At 43.4% G+C, this 22873-nt stretch overlaps 1 protein-coding gene across 6 annotated transcripts in view; it reads right to left on the bottom strand.

Moving 5' to 3' along the window:
* The window catches only part of PDE4DIP (phosphodiesterase 4D interacting protein), a 1524691-nt gene that overhangs the window by 71663 nt on the left and 1430155 nt on the right, over nt 1-22873 (bottom strand). For all 6 annotated transcript variants that reach the window (XM_078686955.1, XM_078686929.1, XM_078686947.1 and 3 more), the window contains one exon: nt 7483-7621. In XM_078686955.1, coding sequence (XP_078543081.1) covers nt 7483-7621 — 139 coding nt within the window. The remainder of the gene's footprint in view (nt 1-7482; nt 7622-22873) is intronic.

Genomic DNA, 22873 nt, shown 5'->3' with positions numbered 1-22873 from the left:
AGTCTGTGTTAAGGGCCACCTGACTGTGATTAACATTGCAGCCGGCCCTTCTGTATTCCTCTCAGACAGTGAGACACAGAGGGACTAGTTATTGGCAGGATGGGTCACCCTGCCAGAATGGGACGGGCAGAGCTGTTCCCTTCCCTTCCCTACTTACATTTCAAAATGCTGTATCCGGCACACTCCCAAGAGTACTCGAAACAAGACGTTTATCTCCCTAGCCACCTTGAAGCCTGGGCAGGAAAGGAAGGAGATTTCCAGAACCATATGTGGGTTTCTCCCACTTCAAAGGCTGGCACTAGGCATTAATAGTAGGCCCTTAGACTAACTCTTCAGTTCACTCCCGGCCCTCAGAGGACACTCAATGATAGTATTATTTTCCAGAGGACAGCCCTGCTGCTTGAGGCCTGCTTTGTACCTCAGAGGACTGCCCTGCTGCTTAAAGCCTGCCTTGTACCCTCAGAGGACTGCCTTGCTGCTTGAGGCCTACCTTGTTGCTTGGACCCAGGTTTACCAAAGTGACTCCAGGAGCTAGTTGGCTGGCCTCCTGTTCTGAACTACAGGGACACAACACACTTCAACAATCTTAAACCCTTCACCTGAACACAGCGCGAAATGAGTACTGCCCTCCAATTGATGCCCAATTAGTACTGGACCCAAAGATGTGGTGATAAAGGTGTCCAAATGGACAAAACATGAAATGTTGGAGTTGAAAAGTTTTCCACAAAAAAGTGTCCAGATTACCGATAGGAGATCTACCTACTTGCCGCTCCTTCCGAGGTGCAGTGCCACTCTTCCTGCCTTCATGGTGGCTCCCCCTACATTCTTCTCTGCACCAACAAATCCTTTTCAGTAGGTCATCTCAGGAAGTGTATTCAGCCTTGTGAAGCCCTCACCGGCTACAGCCTGCAGCTTTTTCCCACTGGAAATTTTCAACTTTCAAAAAAGTGACATAGTCTGAACTTTTAAAATGTCCCCATGACTCTGTCCTCCTCAGTCACTGACAGCTGCCTTCCCCACTAACCTTTGACTTTTCATAAACTTTTTCTTGAAAATACATTGAAGTTTGAAGGTAAGTCAAGGCAGGGCCCAATCCACTTCAACTTTCTGACCCACACTCCATTGCAGTCAGCCATAACATTTGACTTTGCCCCAGTCTCCCACGAATAGATGCCCGCAGTCAGTGCTTTAATCTGTTAGGTGCTAGCGTTTACCACAAACTTAATACATTGATAAATCCATTTCTACTGATTGGATTTCATTTTTTTGGTGTAAAATTATTAATTGAAATGTAGTCTTTTTAAAACAAATTGGTGTAAGTTTTTTATTGAGTTGTGATTTTGCTTTCTTATTGTTTTTGTGCTGCATAACTACTTACACAGTGCCACTGAGTTAAGCCTGACTGCGTTTGTGACAAGCTACCAGAGGCTTAAGCACTAGATAAATTAGTGACTTTTGTGGTTGACCATGACAAGGATTGTGGTTTTTGCTTGAGTTGGGCACTCGCCACACCCCCACCCAGTAACTCAATTTCTTACACTAAACAATACCCTTAATTTCAAAGAGCCACAAATGCCCAGAATGCAACAAAGTTTTTTGGAACATTGCCCTCATAAACACTACTTCCTCCGCCCCCTTGGGTTTTCTATAACAAATATAATTGTGTTTATTTACCCAGGGAACAGTAGGCTTCTACTTGAGCATCTTCAATTATTCTGTAAGCAGGTTGAACCTGTACACCAAGCATGTTATCAGCAGTCAATTGTAGCACTGATTTTTGACCATTAAAGCACCAACCATTTCTTACCATTAATACTTAATTCGAAAAAAATATAAGAAAATATGCAAAATATTTTGTCTATTTCACCGAATGTATTTAGGTTGTAAACAAGTAACAACATACATTACCCGTTAAAACGAAACAGAATTCATTAGTTGTTGAACTGGTAGAAACAATGTAAGAGAATTCTGACACGAGCAGCACAATTATACAAGTGAGTCCACAATAACATTTTGGTCTGAAATGGAGATTTACAGAGCTGAACACATTTTTCTTTAAACTATATTTAGAAGGTTTGGCTTCAGCAAATTATTCTGTGCATTGTTTAAATGTAGGATAAAGGCAAACCAATAGGGGTAGTTGAGTGTAATACTGTAGATTCTGAAGAGTATTGCCCATTTCACCCAAATGACCATACTCTGCTGGCTTATTTCTTTAGTTATTGTCAGTATTTCACTTGATGCCAACATTAATTTAGAGCCAAAACATGTAATCTTTCCTCAGGTTTGAGGGCCCCTCTGGTGAATTACATGGGGCAATCTAAGGGTTGCATCCTAAGGGCATGGGATAGGTAAAAAATTTCTGATGCACAGGTTGTGTCCAGATGTGTTGAATGCTGAGTGGAAAACGGATAGACTTTGGCTATTTTGCCGTGTGGGTCCCCTAGCAGGAATATCCAACAAGGAGCACCTTTAGCCCTCATTTAGATTTTACATGTGAAAAGAAAATACATATAGGAGAATGTTACAATCTGATGGGACAATAAAATAATAATCTGGAGGTAGTCCAGAGACCCCTCTTTCTCCATTGGAGGACTGTGTTGAAACTCCTGTCATTTAACAGATCTGCCTATTGATTCTTTAAAATAGAATGATGCTGTCTTTTTAAATGGCTAGCATATGCGAGAAAGGATAAAGTACCTGATTTTGCTTTGTGACTTTTGAGGAGACAAGAGACACTTTCATTGTCTTCTGTTTTAAAGACATTTCCATCTTTCCTTAGATGAAGATGTTTCGTGGATGTCCAAATCATAAGCCTCTACAAGCCATTTTTATAATCAAATATCCAGACGCCATGCCAATTAGGATTTTAAGCTACAAGTACATTAGTCTAAGGTGAAGTCTCTCATAGGGTATTTCTCAGTTACGTGGGAGCAAGGAGACAGAGAGGAGGCAAGAAATGAAAGATGAGTAGAAGATTTCAAATGTAGCAGAGGGTTGTGGGGAAGAAGGAATGGCACAAAGCTTTTGGGTTGACTGGATTTGTCAGGTAATGTGCGTGTACATTGTAGAGTGGTGTTTGGATTTCCTAACCTCCCATTAACTGTTAAAAGGTCTGAAGTCCTCAGGCCTCCCAATAAAGGTGTGTCTTTTTTATCAGTACGATTGTTATTTGGGAAATGAGCAGAGTGAATATTTAAAGCTTCATTTTTTGAGACATTAGCAAATAGCCTAATACTGTGGGTAGAGACCTTAGCATTCAAATCACCGACCAGCATTAAATGCCTACTATCTTCTTTTTCCATAATGGTGAAAATAAACAAATTGTTTAGTAAATAAGTATTAGAAGCGTCAGAGGGTATATACACTTTGACAATCAACATGGAATCTAAGCTACCAAGTTCTTCTTTCTTTAAGTTAAAAGCATGGGGGATTACTTTATAAATCCATCTAAGACTTGTTCTAAGTAGAATAACAATGCCTCCTTTCAGATGCATTCTGTCTACTGGGAACGCAGGACGGCTCAGCACAATATAATCTTCGATGAACGAGTCCTTTAAAATCCAGGATTCTTATATGCAGATTATATCTGCATTCTGTTCTTTTTTTAAATTTTTTATTAAAAAATGATATTTGTGCTTAAGCAGGCTGCGTTCCAGAAAATCTATTTGAGGCCCTTGCTAGGTGGAATTACCCTGTCTCAGGACCAAAGATCTATTAATATTAAGAGCCCCTGCTACCCAACTCCATTTTATGTTTGCCTTGTCTGCAGTTAATATTTGGGTATTCTTTTACTCCACGAGGAGAGAACTCTCCATCCATCCTTTCCAAAGGAGACCTGCAATGTACTTTCTTTCTCTAACTAAGGCAGGTACCATAAAGGACGATCTAAATTGGAGGAGGGCTGTTGATTGTAAATCTCTTTTTTGAAGATATTTCCTCTTTAGCCACCAGAACATCAATACCACAACTATTTGACAATATCTGATTGGATATTATCTTACAGTCAAACAACACTCTAACTCCCCCATAATTGCTATGATTTTGAACTTGCAACAAGGTTGGGAGTGGCAGTAGATCTATTGTGTACTTCTCAGCTTCTTTAGATCCAGTGGTGGTGGCTCTGACTGTCGCTCTTAAATCTGTGGTGGCCCTGGGTGTCAGCATAGAGAGGTGTAAAGGCATTATCATGTGTCAGCTTTTAACGGTGTATGTGCCTCACTCTGTGGAAATATTGTTGATCCATACTTACACCCAGCATTTGACAAACAGCTTTCTGACCCAGTATGAGCAGATCATAGTGGAGGCTGAAAATGTTGCCTTAAAGATGTGTTCTGTTTTTAATACTGCCACTTTGCTGCCTCTTCCTGAGACAGTTGATGAAAATAAAGTAGAGCATGACTTTCCCGATGTTACTGAACTATGCACCAAGCTGAGACCTGATATACAAGATGAGCCACTACCTGAATCTGATTTTGCATTCCTTGTGGATGGCCCATGTTTGCGAGACAATGAAGGAGATTTATGAGCTGCCTATGCAGTCTGTGCAGTTTCAGGAGTAATAGAAGCTTCGTAGCTCCAGGGAGTGTTGTCAGCACAAGTGGCTGAGTTAACTGCTCTTACCAGAGCATGTCTTACCAGAGCATGCTGTGTCTCAGACAAGTAGAGAGTGACCATTTTCACTGATAGTCAGTATGGCTTTGGTGTAGTTCATAATTTCAGACAATTACGGTCCCAGAGGGGATTTATGACATCCTTAAGCTAACCCATTCAAAATGGGGAGCAAGTCCAAAAACTCCTTGAAGCATTGCAGATGCCCGCTTAAACTGTCATTGTTAAATTTGTGGCGCATTGTAAAGAGGATGAGTTTGTGGGAACAGATGTGATGACGAAGTCACCAGACACTGTGCTTACAATGCATGTATCTTTAATGGTAAGCATACAAATGAGGGAACAGATGAGACCAACTACAACCTTTTGCTAACTACAGTTGCTACTTGGGAGGAAGTCAAGAGGCTGCAGGAAGAAGTGTCAAAGGCAGAACAGTAGAGCTGGGTTAAAGCAGTTTATATCAAGAGATATGAGGATGAGATTTGGGTTTCAGGAGATGGGCGACCAGTGTTGCGTAACATCCTTTTACCCCCAATGGCCAAATATTATCATTGTCCTACTCATGTGGGAAGGAACACAATGGTGCGCTTGTTTAGGCAGGCTTGGTTCAATCCAAGAATTAGATTGATGGCTGAGGCATTGTGCCACAGATGTGTTGTATGTCAACAGAATAATGTGGGAAAAAGATCTGCAGTAACATTGAGTCACAAAGGGAGGTCAGGAAATTCTTTCAATAGGATGCAGTTAGATTTTATTGAGATGTCAATGTGTAATGGATTAAGGTGTATGTTGGTTGTTGTGTGTATCTTTTCATGATGGGTTGAGGCATATCTGCTGCGAAGGCATAATACTCTCACAGTATCAAAGCTTGTATTGAGGGAGTTAATATTCAGATATGGATTCCTGACTTCTTTTGAATCTGACTGAGGCCTGCACTTTAATAACAAAATCCTGAGGATGATGTGTGTCGTTTTATAAGTTGAACAGAGACAGCATTGTAGTTACAGATCTGAGGCTTCAGGTCTGGTGAAGCAGGTCAATGGGACTTTAAAAATCAAGGCTTGCAAAAGAGTGTGCTTTCACATCGAATAAACAGATAAAGTTGATCCTCAATAACAGAAATCAAATAAGGAATTTGGTAGCTATTACACAAAGAATAAGAAACACTGTCTGGGGAGTAGTTTGAAAGTTTCGATCCACTCGAATATACATGAGTTTGTATAGAAAGACCTTCTAACCCCCTACTCTAGCTGGAAATCAAAGAACCCCTATTAACCAGATTAATGGAGAAAGGCGTCAGCATAGCAGAACTTCTGTAGAAGTTCTCAAAGGTAAAATATATTGTAAAGCATAAATCCACACAACTGAGCTGTTGCAAAGAGGTCTATACCTCCTAGAGTCTAAAGGGGGATCTGAACACAGCTAATGTGCAATGCCCACTTATACCAACCAAATAACCTTCCAGAATTCCAGGTAACATGTCTAATTAATTTTCATCTTAAAGCAAGAAGAAGTACTTGTAAATATGCCCCAAAATATGCACACTTTTTGTTAACATTTCCTTGCATATAAAAGTCACGTGAAGTATGAACAGAAAATGCCTTGTGGCACACATAAGTACTGGGTTTCCCACAAGGCACGTTATACTCAAACCATATGGGAGAAAAATCGCACTAAAAAGAGTAACTGCTAAAAAACTAAACCACGAAACAAGCAAAACATATAATCAAGATTGCACTTGTGTAATCAGAATTTTTCTTCACGCTGCAAAGCTCACTCCACTTTGCTTTCACATTCTACATTGACTGGGATGATAAGCATCCAAAGACTACTCATTTTGCAGGGGTACAATATAAAAATATTCACTCACTCACTCATCCTTCGCTCTCAAAGCTCTGATGTTTGGTCAGGAGGACATTCCAATGCTACACCACTTAACTCTAATGCAGCCTTCCCTAGGCACATCATCAACCCCCATTTCAAGAACGCAACCTCAATTGAAACAGGCCTGCCCATGCACATCTGTTGTTGCTGTGGTTGCATCTGATATCCTGGTCCTGTCCATGAACCTTTGAATTGTCCGCGATACCTATGGTCGGGTGGTGATAAAACAGTGTCAGTTCTATTACCTTGTAGTGCTTTACTTTCATATCCTTGCTCTTCAAAAAACCCTCAGAAGAACGCAAGGCTGTAATGTCAGTAGGAGGTCAAATGGTCGGCATTGCTCTACCCATGGAACTGTGGTGAATTGACATCTATGGCCCTGCCAACACATCAAACCTCCCATCACCAAATTATACAGAGCTACAGCGAGACTAATACATGTCAAAAGATCAGAGGCTAGAGATATGAGAACATTCTACACCTAGGAGCATTGACTGCTGGGTTCTGGAGCCGCAACCGCTACATTTTTTCCCATCTGTCACTTGGGAAGTCTCTGGAATAAAGTGACAAAATCTCAACTGATTTTCTTTGAAAAAGGATGTTTTTTAAAAGGCATGTTTGTGTTGTACAAAGGAGTAAGGGATTTAGAAAATCTGGGGGAGAGATGGGTTACCTACCTGATTGCCTTCAACTTCTCCTCATTGTTGTGTGGAAAATCCTCTGATGAACATCTAGCTACTTTCCTCCTTGTGTAAAACGCTTAAATAATTAAACACATCTTTAACCTCTGCTATCTCCGTCATCAGTACCACAACCAGCTTCCATAGATATCCATTATTTATAGACAACTTTTTCAGGACAAATCCGCTATCGTAAATTCAAATAAGGAGTTGTCAATATATGTGAAATTACCTTGCATATTTGAATTCACTTTTATAAACCATTTGTATCAGTGATTAATAGAAAGCTTTCTAGAACAATACTAACACTGGCCAACAATGAACTCCTCCATGTCTTCCTTCATCTGGCTAGTGCTTCTCAAGCGCTCAACAGTATTTTGCAGCACCTTTTCCTGCTCTGCTAATTTGCTCTGCAGCGCAAGGATTTCTTCCTTTTTGGACTGATCCTAAAAAGAAAAAATGAGAAAAAGTGTCAAGGGAATAACATAAAAAATACTTTGGCATTTTAATAGTAGGTCTTCACCAGCACGGCAATGTACTTGAACATGTTTTATTTTTAGTTGAAACTGTGTGAACCTTTGTGAGCTGTTGTACCATCACCTTATACTACCTGCACTTTCCCTAATACAGAACCGGATAGAGCCTCCCACAGATGCTCAACAGGCCTACCTCTCTTTCATTAGGTTGACCCTCAAGCACAGTAGTGTGACTGTAACTAGTGGGATTCAACCCAGATTCTTTCATGATAATTCCTGGGCAATAGTGACAATACGCTGGAGGTTCCATTTTTCTGTTAGGGTTTACCTTGAAACATTCATCTCTTTCAGGAGCATGCTTGACAGATGCTGTAGGAACTGGGCTCTGTGGCAGTATCCCCCTCTTTATATATGGTGCAACTTTGACTGCTAGTGTACGGGGTTCCTGATAACCAGGTCCCCAGTACCAGTGTTCTTTCCCTAAACTGTCACCATTGTTCCACAATTGGCAGCCTGTTAGGATCCCTGTAAGTCCCTAGTAAGTGGTACCTCTGGTACCTAGGGCCTTGGAACTAAGGAGGGTCCCTAAGGGCTGCTGCACGAATTGTGCGACCCGAAGGGGCACCTTACCAAGCTCATTCAAACTGCCATTACAGCCTGCATGTCTTGCTGCAGAGAAAAACGTCAACGTGGCACACACCCCTGTGTGCCATGCTAGCAAAGCACTTTATGTGGTATAGGTAAGTCACCCCTCCAGCAGGCCTTACAGCCCTAAGGCAGGGTGCACTATACCCCATGCGTGACTGGATGTTTCCCTGTGGTATCTAAGCAGAACCGTAGGTCTTACCAGAGCACAGGCAAGCCATTACAAGTTCATGGGCTAGACACTCATGATTACAAATTCCCTAGCTACATGATGGCTTCACTGTACCCCAAGATATTCAGTACCAAACACCTCCGCTTGATAAACCAAGACTAATGTCAGTGGAAATGTATTAAACAATGCACCCAGAAGGCACCTTAGAGTTGCCCCCATTAAACATACCAACTACTAGTGTGTTGACTGACTATTCTCGACCAGCCAGTCACCATAGACTGGTTTCTGACCTCCTGAAGTGAGAGCTTTCGCTCTTGGAGGCCAGGAACAAAGCTTGTTTTGAGCAGAGTAGTTCACACCCCTTCCACATAGGATTTGAATTCCAGGACAGGAAGCTTCAAAGGCCCTGCACCTTTGGTATGCAACCCCAGCCTCTCCAGATATTGGAGATGCCCACCCCATGTACTGCTCCCACTTTTGACAGCAAGACAGATGGAAAAATGAGTAAGATCAGGAGTTGTGCCCACATTCATTCAGCACCACCCCTAAGGTGGGCCAGCTGATGTTGACCCCACTTTTCATATTCCTTCACCTTATTTTGGATGGAATTAGCATTCTAGGGTCAGGGCTTTGCCCACTTCCCACAGGAAGTGATCATATTGAGGGTGTTGATGCCCTAAAGGTAGGCAGCCAATTTGCTACTACCTGTTGCTCCCCTTAAACACCCCTAAATTGATTATTTAGGTGACACCCGAACCCAGAATCTCAGATTTGACAGATGAAGAGAAGAAGGATAAAGAAGGGTCAATGCCTGGCGAGAAATGCAGCAGACCTGTGGAGCTTTGGCACACGCCTCTGCCCAACCTCAGCGCTCTCTTGACAGTCGCGGCAGAGTAACTCATCCTGAGAGCTGGAAAATTACCAAAAACAAGGGAATCCTGCCAGCACTTTGAAAATCATCTACCATCTCCCTTAGAGTACATAAGCTTCTCCACTGTAGTCCACAGCTCTGACAAGCAGAGTCTGGTCCACCGCCTTGCTGCCCCATAACCCGACCAACACCACAGACTACAAGGAGAAGGTACTTGTGCTCTGGAAGGCCAGATCTGTCTCTCTACCGAGAGTGAAGACACCAGGACCAACCTGAGCCATGCAGCACCAACCCCCGGAGCACCACATGCCTTGCACAAAACACCAATAGTGAGAGTCCAGTCCAGATTCCCACAGCACCATGACCAAGCAGCCATTGAGGGATGCCAGCATCTCTGAGACCCACTTTGTGAGTGGCCTAGCTGCCTTGATTTTGCCCTTGCCAGCTTTTTGTCTCTGACCACGCGAAGTATCCTTGCACACTAAGCCCGGCCCAGTTCCTGATTAACTGGCTGTGCACCCTTGCTCTTAGACCCCTCGTAGCCCAAGCTCCTGTTTGGGAGCTCTCAGACTGTTTTTAGATGGTCCCCCTTCTCTGTATCACACCAGCTACCATCTTCACCAGCACCCTGCTCCTGGTAGAACCTGGGTAGTTCCAGAAGAACTGCTGGTAGTACTTTGGACCCAAGCCCAGTACAACTGCGAACCCTGAAGGTGAACCCCCAAAACAGACCATACCTACCTTTATGCAATTCTGACTTTTCCTTCCATGGGATTGCATTGTCAGTAAAGGCGCACAACTTTAAAAGCTTTACTTACCTGTATGCACTACCACTGAAAACAGTACTTACCTTTGAATGAAGTTCTTGGTTTTGAAACATATATAAAGAAGCGCTATTTTTCTAATTTGGTCTCGGATTTATCCTTTGAGTGTGTGTCTCATTTTCTGTCTCTGAGTACAAAAGAGAGCATTAGTATTATCTACTTTAGCCTCCATAAGCCAATCGTGGACTCACTGGACTCTCTGCATAGTGTACTTCTTTTTTGTACACTATATAGAGAACCAGCTTCCAACACATGGCAATAGATCGGTTCCTATGGTAGGGAAGGCAACATCTAACTGATGGGCAGGGACCCAATCTGAGGTTCCTATTGGAGGTGGAAGCTTGTTGAAAACACCACCAGTGGCACAGTGACAACAACAACCAAATCGAGGTGGATGCCAAAGTGGAGGGTGGAGTTTCCTGTATATAGTTGTTGGAATATATAAGTGAGAGAGTAAATGTTTTACCAATTAAAGCTGTACGAATCAGGACAGGGAGACAGACTGAGGGGACCAACAGAATGTCAGCAGCAGTTAGACGGGCCACGGATAGATTGGGGTTTGTATCATATGAACCCAGTGATGTAGTTTATACAGTTCCCCACTGGAGAGCTACAAGAGATCAGCGGCCACATGCATCATTGCACCCGTTTGCGATTCCTAAATTGCAAAAATTAAGGAATCGCAATTTAGAAATCGCAAACTGCAATGCATGACCAATTCGCATTTATTTTTGCGATTCGGTATTTTTCCTTAATTGCGATTCACAATTTGCGAATCGTAATTAAGGAAAACCCTTCCCATTGATTCCTATGGGCCAAAAGGCACATAGGAATGAATGGGAAGGCATTCACATTTTGCGAATTTCAAATTGCGATTCGCAAAATGTGAATGCAATTTCAAGGGTGAGGGAGGGTTCCAAAGAACCCCTCCCTGCACCCATGAAATTGAACTTTAAATGCAATTTACACACACACATGCCCCAAGGGCATGTGTGTGTGTAAATTAAAACTTTAAAAAATGCAATTTGTGCATATTTGAAAGTTTTCGGTAAATTAGCATGAAGTTTAACTTCATGCTAATTTACCACTTCCAAATTGCGATTTCACAAATTAAAAATGATCATGCATTGCATTTAAGAAATCTGAAATTGCGATTTCTTAAATGCAATCGCAATTTTAGAAATCGCAACATGGTTGCGATTCCTAAAATTGCGAAATGCATGATGCATTCCAAATTAGTCAATTGCATTCGCAAACGGCAGAAAAATGCGATTCGCACCGTTTGCGATTGCAATTGACTTTGATGCATGTGGGCACAGATTCCTGTCCTGCACCTATTTCCCATTCCAGGTCAGTAATTAACAGGAAGGGAAGGGATGGAAGAAGGATGGGCAGTATTTTTAATCATCTTTATAGACTTGTTGTTCCCTTTCACACCAACTGAATTACAATGGCACATCAGTAACATGTTTGCTATGCATCTTTGTATACAGCCAACACGGCTTGTCACAGCAACTGCAAGATACAATACAATCTATTGTCAACAAACATGAGTATATTGCATCTGCAAACATTTTTACGTTTTTAGTCATTATCTTAATACAGTGTTGAGAAATAACAAAACTTCTGAACAATAACCTGTGCAGCTAGTTTAGTAAACAGAAAAATGCAACAAGGACCTACGAGGTAAGCCTCAGCGACAATAGCAAACATCTATATGACATTGTTGAGGCTTTGATAGTATTGATCAATTACATACTGCACCATTCAATCATATGAAATGAAACTAACTGAGGGGAATGATCAGTGCTTTACATTTCATAGTGCATGTCAGCTTAGTGAACAGCTAGTCCGTCCCTTAGAGCTTTTCCATATAGTCTATCCTGTGGGTGTTACGGCAGCAAGTTATAGTTACTCACCGCTGTTTTAGGTAGGGAATAAATCATCCCAAATGGTAGCACAGAGCTTTCCTAAGGCCAAATGCCTCTTCCCACTGCAACGCGTTACAAAAGGGGGTGGTAATGGACGGAGCATCTGAACCAATCAAACACTCACATCCAGTCAAAAGATCTGGGTTTAATCCATCACTGTGCTTTAGCCCACTCTGCCACCCCAGTTCCGACATGGCTATATGCAAATCAGTCTGACCCTGTGCCTCATGGGAACAGTCCAGCCCGAACTGCCAAGCCATGCCTTCGCTGGACCGGAAACAAGCTTCCGAGGACCAGTTTCTGGCATTACAGCCGCCTTCAGCCCGGCTTGCTTGAATCCAGTGGCAAAGTGAGCAAGGGACTCACGTCTGAGCATACCCTGCCACACTTATGGCGGCCAAAAGCGGTACAAAAGGGGGTGGTAATGGACGGAGCATCTGAACCAATCAAACACTCACACCCAGTCGAAAGATCTGGGTTTAATCCATCACCATTCTTTAGCCCACTCTGCCACCCCAGTTCAGACATGGCTATATGCAAATCAGTCTGACCCTGTGCCTCATGGAAACAGTCCTGCCCTAACTGCCAAGCCATGCCTTCCCTGGACCGGAAACAAGATTCCGAGGACCGGTTTCTGGCATTACAGCCGTCTTCAGCCCGGCTTGCTTGAATCCAGTGGCAAAGTGAGCAAGGGACTCAGGTCTGAGCATACCCTGCCACACTTATGGCGGCCAAAAGCGGTACAAAAGGGGGTGGTAATGGATGGATCATCTGAACTAATCAAACACTCACACCCAGTCAAAAGATCTGGGTTTAATCCATCACCGTTCTTTAGCCCACTCTGCCACCCCAGTTCAGACATGGCTATATGCAAATCAGTCCGACCCTGTGCCTCATGGGAACAGTCAAGCCCGAACTGCCAAGCCATGCCTTCCCTGGACCGGAAACAAGCTTCCGAGGACCGGTTTCTGGCATTACAGCCCTCTTCAGCCAGGCTTGCTTGAATCCAGTGGCAAAGTGAGCAAGGGACTCACATCTGAGCATACCCTGCCACACTTATGGCGGCCAAAAGCGGTACAAAAGGGGGTGGTAATGGACGGAGCATCTGAACCAATCAAACACTCACACCCAGTCAAAAGATCTGGGTTTAATCCATCACCGTTCTTTAGCCCACTCTGCCACCCCAGTTCAGACACGGCTATATGCAAATCAGTCTGACCCTGTGCCTCATGGGAACAGTCCAGCCCGAACTGCCAAGCCATGCCTTCCCTGGACCGGAAACAAGCTTCCGAGGAACGGTTTCTGGCATTACAGCCGTCTTCAGCCTTGCTTGCTTGGATCCAGTAGCAAAGTGAGCAAGGGACTCACGTCTGAGCATACCCTGCCACACTTATGGCGGCCAAAAGCGGTACAAAAGGGGGTGGTAATGGACGGAGCATCTGAACCAATCAAACACTCACACCCAGTCAAAAGATCTGGGTTTAATCCATCACCGTTCTTTAGCCCACTCTGCCACCCCAGTCAGACATGGCTATATGCAAATCAGTCTGACCCTGTGCCTCATGGGAACAGTCCAGCCCGAACTGTCAAGCCATGCCTTCCCTGGACCGGAAACAAGCTTCCGAGGACCGGTTTCTGGCATTACAGCCGTCTTCAGCACCGCTTGCTTGAATCTAGTGGCAAAGTGAGCAAGGGACTCACGTCTGAGCATACCCTGCCACACTTATGGCGGCCAAAAGTGGTACAAAAGGGGGTGGTACTGATTTGCATATAGCCATGTCTGAACTGGGGTGGCAGAGTGGGCTAAAGAACGGTGATGGATTAAACCCAGATCTTTTGACTGGGTGAGTCCCTTGCTCACTTTGCCACTGGATTCAAGCAAGCCGGGCTGAAGACGGCTGTAATGCCAGAAACCGGTCCTTGGAAGCTTGTTTCCGGTCCAGGGAAGTCATGGCTTGGCAGTTCGGGCTCGACTGTTCCCATGAGGCACAGGGTCAGACTGATTTGCATATAGCCATGTCTGAACTGGGGTGGCAGAGTGGGCTAAAGAACGGCGATGGATTAAACCCAGATCTTTTGACTGGGTGTGAGTGTTTGATTGGTTCAGATGCTCCGTCCATTACCACCCCCTTTTGTACCGCTTTTGGCCACCATAAGTGTGGCAGGGTATGCTCAGACGTGAGTCCCTTGCTCACTTTGCCGCTGGATTCAAGCAAGCCGGGCTGAAGACGGCTGTAATGCCAGAAACCGGTCCTTGGAAGCTTTTTTCCGGTCCAGGGAAGGCATGGCTTGGCAGTTCGGGCTGGACTGTTCCCATGAGGCACAGGGTCAGACTGATTTGCATATAGCCATGTCTGAACTGGGGTGGCAGAGTGGGCTAAAGAACGGTGATGGATTAAACCCAGATCTTTTGACTGGGTGTGAGTGTTTGATTGGTTCAGATGCTCCGTCCATTACTACCCCCTTTTGTACCGCTTTTGGCCGCCATAAGTGTGGCAGGGTTTGCTCAGACGTGAGTCCCTTGCTCACTTTGCCACTGGATTCAAGCAAGCTGGGCTGAAGACGGCTGTAATGCCAGAAACCGGTCCTCGGAAGCTTGTTTCCGGTCCAGGAAAGGCATGGCTTGGCAGTTCAGGCTGGACTGTTCCCATCAGGCACAGGGTCAGACTGATTTGCATATAGCCATGTCTGAACTGGGGTGGCAGAGTGGGCTAAAGAACGGTGATGAATTAAACCCAGATCTTTTGACTGGGTGTGAGTGTTTGATTGGTTCAGATGCTTCGTCCATTACCACCCCCTTTTGTACCGCTTTTGGCCGCCATAAGTGTGGCAGGGTCTGCTCAGACGTGAGTCCCTTGCTCACTTTGCCACTGGATTCAAGCAAGCCGGGCTGAAGACGGCTGTAATGCCAGGAACCGGTCCTCGGAAGCTTGTTTCAGGTCCAGGGAAGGCATGGCTTGGCAGTTCGGGCTGGACTGTTCCCATGAGGCACAGGGTCAGACTGATATGCATATAGCCATGTCTGAACTGGGGTGGCAGAGTGGGCTAAAGCACGGTGATGGATTAAACCCAGATCTTTTGACTGGGTGTGAGTGTTTGATTGGTTCAGATGCTCCGTCCATTACCACCCCCTTTTGTACCGCTTTTGGCCGCCATAAGTGTGGCAGGGTATGCTCAGATGTGAGTCCCTTGCTCACTTTGCCACTGGATTCAAGCAAGCCGGGCTGAAGACGGCCGTAATGCCTGAAACCGGTCCTCGGAAGCTTGTTTCCGGTCCAGGGAAGGCATGGCTTGGCAGTTGGGGCTGGACTGTTCCCATGAGGCAGAGGGTCAGACTGATTTGCATATAGCCATGTCTGAACTGGGGTGGCAGAGTGGGCTAAAGAACGGTCATGGATTAAACCCAGATCTTTTGACTGGGTGTGAGTGTTTGATTGGTTCAGATGCTCCGTCCAGTACCACCCCCTTTTGTACCGCTTTTGGCTGCCATAAGTGTGGCAGGGTATGCTCAGACGTGAGTCCCTTGCTCACTTTGCCACTGGATTCAAGCAAGCCGGGCTGAAGACGGCTGTAATGCCAGAAACCGGTGCTCGGAAGCTTGTTTCCGGTCCAGGGAAGGCATGGCTTGGCAGTTCGGGCTGGACTGTTCCCATGAGGCACAGGGTCAGACTGATTTGCATATAGCCATGTCTGAACTGGGGTGGCAGAGTGGGCTAAAGAACGGTGATGGATTAAACCCAGATCTTTTGACTGGGTGTGAGTGTTTGATTGGTTCAGATGCTCCATCCATTACCACCCCCTTTTGTACGTCTTCCCACTGCAAGGCAGCCTTCTCAGCCCCAGCCATTTTAAGCACTGCTTGTTTCCACACTTTCCCTGTAAGGGATGCACTTGCCTTCCATTTGAGCATTAAAGTTTGCTTGGCTAACTACAGAGCTAGATTCAGTAAGCAAGAGACAAGATTTTTTTTTTGTATGCTTAAAGAGACCCAATAGCAAAGTTCAGTTCAGTAAAACTTTATTCGGTCTATTACAACCATCAAAGTAACCAAATAAATAAAACACCTTCTAAACATCATCTAAAAACCGACCATCCTTACATCCTCACGAAGTACAAAACATTAAAAACTAGCATTTAAAAAAAAATTCTAAAACACACAATTTCAATTTAAAATCTTGAAGTATAAAATTTTTATTACCACATGATTTTTAATCTTATGTTTTTCCATCGCCTAATACGCTTGGCCTAAACCTCTCGATAATCATTACATTTTAGGAACTCCTTAACTTTTTTTTATATATTTACCCATGGCACAAGCTATGTCTAGATTGACCATTTCCAGTAAAAGGTTTACTGCTTGCAACCTATTTTTAATATCATACTTTTTAAAAATCGGGCATAAAAATTGTATTCGCAGTTCTAACAACTTCTGGCAATCTAATAAAACAGGTATGATATTACAAGTTGTTCCTAAAGTGCAAGAACATTTACCTTCATTATTTAGCATAAAGCTTTTTACCTCTTTACTCGCATAACATGGACTTACCCCAATTCTTAGTCTTAGCACTTCACGCCTTAACTGGCAACTGGGTAGCCTGTCAATATAAGGAAAATGTTGATCTTTTTGCCACACTCTGACCATATGGAGAACTTAACTTTTTCTAGAAAGATAGTCTTGATCCTGTGCTCGGGAAACTTCAGATCCCAGCATCTTAAGCTCTGTCTTATTGATCTCAGATTGAAGGGACTGAGGTCGCAGTTCAATTTTTAACTGACAGTAAGCTTTGCAAACTATAGCTCTAGTTTCTTTTGCCCAGGTAAATCACTTTTTATAATTTCATTCTGGCACCATTGTGAGATTTTAAGATCTTGACCCAAGCTCACACGTTGCCAGAATCGTAGTAGGGCCATGCACGTTATAATACCCCGTGAGGTGGTTCCCAGTTCAAGTTTCACTGCCTGTACCATAGAAGATCTAGGCAGAGAAAAGAGATTTTTCAAACTGTTTCCCTCCTCTACATCCCAGCTATTTTTGCCACTCAGATATAATATCTCTGCACCATACAAAAATTAAGGTGGCACCATGGCTGAATAAGCTTTTAGAACTGGTTTGCCCAACATTTCCCCATAAACACCATTAAATCTTTTTAATCCCTTCTACGAGGCCGAAGTCCTCAGTTTTAGTACCTCCAGGTGAGTGTGCCAATGCAAATTTCTTTGAAACCACATCCCCAGGTATCTATATTCAGTTACTTTTTCCAATTTTTCATTGCCCAGATACCAGGAGAACCTAGTTTTCCTTCTACCGAAACATAAAATCTTAGTCTTCTCCATATTAACTACAAGTTTTTTGACTTGGCAATATTCTTTAAACCTATGTAATTTTCGTTGTAGACCGATCTCTGTCTGGTCCATAATTACCAGATCATCCACATAGAGTAGACACGAGATATGTTTCCCTTCTAGTTTCGGGCTTACCCTCCTTGTATTGCATAGAGTTTGCGGCAGATCTGCAATAAACAGGGAAAAGAGCAGAGGGGCCAGACGCACCCCTGTCTCAGCCCGTTGCCAATTTTGATTTTCCAGGATAAACCTCCATCTGCATCTAAGATTATCTGGGCCCAGTTTTCTGAATGCAGGGCTCGAATCAGGCTCAGTATGTCATCAGGGATATTATAACCTATCAGGGTCGACCACAGCTGCCCCCGGTCCACCAGGTCAAATGCTGCGCAGAAGTCCACAAAGCAGCAAAAAAGGCTGCCTCTCTGCTCAATCGACTTCCGCGCTATTGCCCATAGAGCAAAGCAGTGGTCCACCGTTGAGTGACCCAATAGCAAAAACCTCTTAGTTTCAATGCCAGTTGTGATGGTGTGTCAAATACCTTGTGCCAGTAACTTGTTAATGCAACACAACTCCATTGCATATGGGGGAAATCTGCGGCAGGGGAACTACATTGTGGCACGTAACTTTGGCTTTTTGGGAACATTTTGTTTATTTCAGTGAGGGAAAGATAGGCCCTATGCAGTATACCAAACTGAAGATATTTAATGCTCATGTTGCAGGAGTATGGATGTGTGGCTACTCAGGACCCAGTCCTATTCACATGTAATGCCTTATGGAACTCAGGCTCCCACTCCTCGCAAAGCCTCTATAAAGAGATCTGCTCATAATCCCTCAGAGCTCTGCTGATCCAGCTTATTCATTTGCGACCAGTGTCCATTGTCAATAGAGTCTGTATGAGGGCCTTGTTTGTGTTTCCTCTGCTATGTACCCCACATAGCCTGGCATATGTGGATAATGGCTCTGTATATCAGAAATTGGCGTTTGTGTATGTCATACTGATCTATTATAGAGGCTACCGATCCTCAAACAATTTACATATAATGGGTGTATATTGCCTGTCCCTTCCAGTTTTCATTATACATTAAAACATTGCCCTAAGAAGGTCTCTGACATCCTCACTATGGGCCTGATGAACAAAGTGTTTTAATAGTCCCAACCCCTCAGATTCGGTAAATTTGTGGGATTGCAACCTCTAAAATATGTTTTGCAATGTACTAAACCCAATAAAGGATTCAGAAAAGGTTTTCGGAATCGTTAAACAGGTTAAGTAAACATTAAGGAATTGCTGTTTAGAAGGGATGTGTCACTTCCAAATACAGATTCCTTAAGGTATGTATTAATGTTTTTGTTGGACTTGGCCCTCTCTGCAAGGTCAACCTCAAACTTTTTGACTTCACGCCTCCTGCTTTCTGAACCCGTTTTTGTTGGATTTTAGGACTCTGTGCACTATACCACTGCTAACCAGTGATAAAGTGCTTAAGCTCACTCCTTAAAACAGGGTAAACTTGGCTTACCCCCAGTTGGCACATTTAATTTACTTATATATTGCTAGAATAGTGGTATTACAGCTGTGTCTGGCAGAGATGGCTGACTGGACGGCTAGCAGCTGCCTCAGACTTTTTGCAAGTAAAACCAAGGTCCTCATTGTTGGAGTCTCCCTCCATCTGGACATCGGCCTGGTGGCCTGAGGTAGTGGGCCCTGTTCCAGCCCCTAAGGAAAAGGTCAAGATTCTGAGCGTTTTGTTCGATGTGAAGCTGTCTTTTGAACATCAGATAGCTTGTGTTACAGGGAAGTTTTTTACCATCCTTAAAATGCTAAGAAAAATCATGAACCTCCTCCCTTAATTGCTAGGAAAACCTTTGCACGGGCATTGGTGACTCTGCAGTGAAACTATTGTAATCTCTTTTACCTAAGGCATTTAAAGGGAGACTACAGAAGTTGCAGAGGGTGAAAAATGGGGAGGCATGCCTAGTATTGAATTTACCTAGATGTGCACCCGCAGGTCCAGTCCTTGTCACCTTGCATTAGCTGCCACTCAACAATTGAATTTTGGTCAAAGCTATGGGCTTCTGCCATAGAGTGTTCACTGGCAGGGGCCCACGATATTTGCCATCACTGGTGAATGGCCACCATTCTAGCCACAGTCTCAGATCTTCGAATATCAACATGGTGGTGGTGCCTCAGCTGAGAAAAGCCAGGGTGGGTGGTTGCTCTTTTGGTTTTCTAACAGCTAAGTTTTTGAATTCCCTTCCTCTTCTGCTGAGGATGGAACCTTTGGAAATAGTTGTTCGTAAGTGGCTTAAAACTTGGCTATACCAATCAGCTCTGGAACAGGGTCATGTTGGGTAGGTAGGGTGGTAGAAAGCTTGCTGTCCTTGTGTCTGTTAGTAGGTAGGGACTGTTGAGTTGTAGGCTTTTGGGGCTTTCTTTCCCGAGCGTGGGCACAAGCCTCTGGGCATAACCATGCACTTTTAAATTAGGTTATTATTATTATATGCTCGGGGTGTTGTGTAAATTGAGTATTTGGCTCATCTCTACAAGGTTTGTTTTCACACCCACAGATGACACAAGGTAATCTAGATCAATGCACCAGTGTTGAATGTGAAAAGCAGGTTGTTGTAGCCCTGCAAAACGCCACCCAGTACATAAATTAGGTGGTGTTAACGCTTTTGGGTTACTACCAGGGAGTTGGGGTGATCTGAGCAATCGCTCATTATTGATTTACATACTCAAGATCACTAGAAACAGAACATGTATTTCAACATATTTATTTTAAAATAGTTATAATAGTATAATAATAGTTATTTCAAAATGTTGAGATCTAGTGCACATAATATTAGTAACATCACAGAAGAATATAAAAACATCGTAACAACACAATTTATATCCCTTACATACTCGCTGTGCTACCTCTAAGCAGTATATCAGTTCTAGCAGATGAATAAATAACAAGCCTGAGTTTTGGAGGTGGTGTGCATACCTGGACAACAGGGTCTGTTGTCTGTTTGGAATAGCAGGTCAGCTATTTCGTGCAGAGGGCTAAGAGATAGGAAACTGCGTCTACGAGACAACACAATTCCTGGCACCTGTTCCTGAAGGCATAATGGAATGCTTCATGGAGCTTCAGAGAGTCTTGCTGGAGGCGTCTTTGGTTCACATGGAATCTGGTGCTGTGCTTATCTGCGTACGAGATCTGGGTGAAGTTTCTCACCTTACAAGTGGTCAAATGGCAGTCCTAATATACTAAATCTTATCAGTGACTGGAATACCTGAAATAAGAGGAAGTCAATTGAGATTACACTATTTTGACTAAGGGGCATATTTACAAGCCCCTATAGCCACCACAAGGTCACTTTCAGTGACGTTGTGAATGTGATAGGGGCTTCACCTTATTTACAAGGCAGCATTAAGCCACTTAACGTGGCTTAATGCTGCCTTGTAAATAAGGCACCCTTTCACGCTGTACTCAGATTGAAAGGGGAGGGCAATGGGTGTTCTGGCGGGTGTGCCACCACAAAACCATTGATTTTGATTCCACCCCATAAATAGGAGGCAGCGCCAAAATGAAAAACCAGGGAACCCCAATGAGGATAAATGCTTTTTTTCTCCTCGTTTTTGCTGTTTCCATGTGTGCTGCCTTGTGCAGCACACATAGAAACAGCAAATTGCCATTGATTGTGTAGGTGCAGGAAGGTGACCCTTCCTGCACATAAATCAATCAAAATAAAAAGACATTGTAGTTTCAAAATGCCATGAATGATTGGTTATGTGCAAAAAGGGACACCTTCCTGCACATAAACAATAATTTCCCCAACACAGACACACTTTCCCTTTGGTGCAATGGTGCCTGCATTGGCGCTAGGCAGATAAACTCAGGGCCAGCGCGAGGGGAAATGCAGGGGTGCGCCTCATTCTTGTGAATACGGAGCATCCCTGCGCTTTCAGAATGAACAAGCGTGGAGTTAGCAATGTTTGCTTAACGCAACGCTTCTCCATTCTGTTGTTAATATGTCCCTATATATCTAGACTTGTTCTAATTTGATCTAGACATGGTGACATGTAGACATTTCACGCAGATTTACGCCAGATCAGATGTTATAACTATGTCATCAGTCAGACAACCTGACATTTTCAGACTACATCTGTGTCAAATGGCATACAGAATAATGATTCTGCATAATTTGAGAAAGATGGCGCCCTCGTTTTCTAAGAGGGGAAACTCCATTATTGAAAGTGAATTTGGGGCCAAAAGTAAACAAGCTGGACTATAGCTAAAATTAAACCTGAACCTAAAACTAAAATAAAGAGATTAAAATAGATAAAATAATAGAATTATAGATGGAGACAGTCAAAAGATGAATGACATTCCTTGAAAAAAATTTAAGCTGAATAGTCACTAAATTATCACTGGATGTTTTTTTTACTTATCTTGCTTATCAGAGATATTTATTACACATTTACATGTACGTAAAAGCAAATGCCAGATATGTGCATTTGATTAAATAAATCAATGAAAATCCTGAAGTTTTTAACTCTGCCTGCCGAATTTTGAGAAGGCAACTTTTTCAGCAGGCCTAACCTGATGTCTGTATCCGGTCTGCACTGCATAGTGGTCAGCCTGTACTTGTAACTTTGTCCCTGTTTAACTCAACCAGATACCCCCAGTTAGTGCTTTCTGCTTCTTGGAGCAAATTTACGTAAACCATTAAAATGCATAAATCCTGTTCCACTGATTAGAATTTGTGTTATTTTGTTCTCAATTGTTTATTAAACGTTTCTAAATATGTGTCGGATTTTTCTTCTGGTGTGTTTGCACTTTATTACTCTTTAAGTGCTGCATAAATACTTTATGTATTACCTCTAACTTGAGCCTGACTGTTTTTGTGTCAAGCTACCAGAGGGTTAGGCACAGGCTAATTTATTTTACTTTAGTGGTTCACCCTGACAAGAATGGTGGTTACTGCTTGACAAGGGTTATCAACCCTCTCAACCAAAAACCCGATTTCTCACAGTTTTACATCCAAAATATGGACACAAAACATTATTATTTTACCACCAATACAAAATTGATGGTAAGCCATCCACAAATAAGAAGGGGTCCAGAGGTAAAAGTTTGCCAATGATTTATAATCCCTACTCAGATGCAAATTGTCTAATTCAGGATTAGCATACCTCGTGAAAACAGGTCCCCAGTGTATTAGCAAATTAGTGCTTATATTCCACTTTTAGGTTTCGCCTACGCAGCGCGCGTGCGCTGCGTAGGAGGAGACCTTTAGAAATCAATTCCGTTTTTCAGGCAAAAACATGCACGCATTGCATTGCTTTGAATGGCAACGCGTGCACATTTTCCGATTCCCTTGCGGGAGCGAGCTTTGAAACCATCTGTTTGTAATTAACAGATGGTTCCTTCTCACTCCCGCAAGGAAAACAGGCTC

This window comes from Lissotriton helveticus, chromosome 1_1, assembly GCF_964261635.1.
Source record: "Lissotriton helveticus chromosome 1_1, aLisHel1.1, whole genome shotgun sequence".
NCBI classification, from domain to species: Eukaryota; Metazoa; Chordata; class Amphibia; order Caudata; family Salamandridae; genus Lissotriton; species Lissotriton helveticus.
Note: the sequence above shows the minus strand (reverse complement) of the source record. Positions and strands in the feature narration are given on the sequence as shown.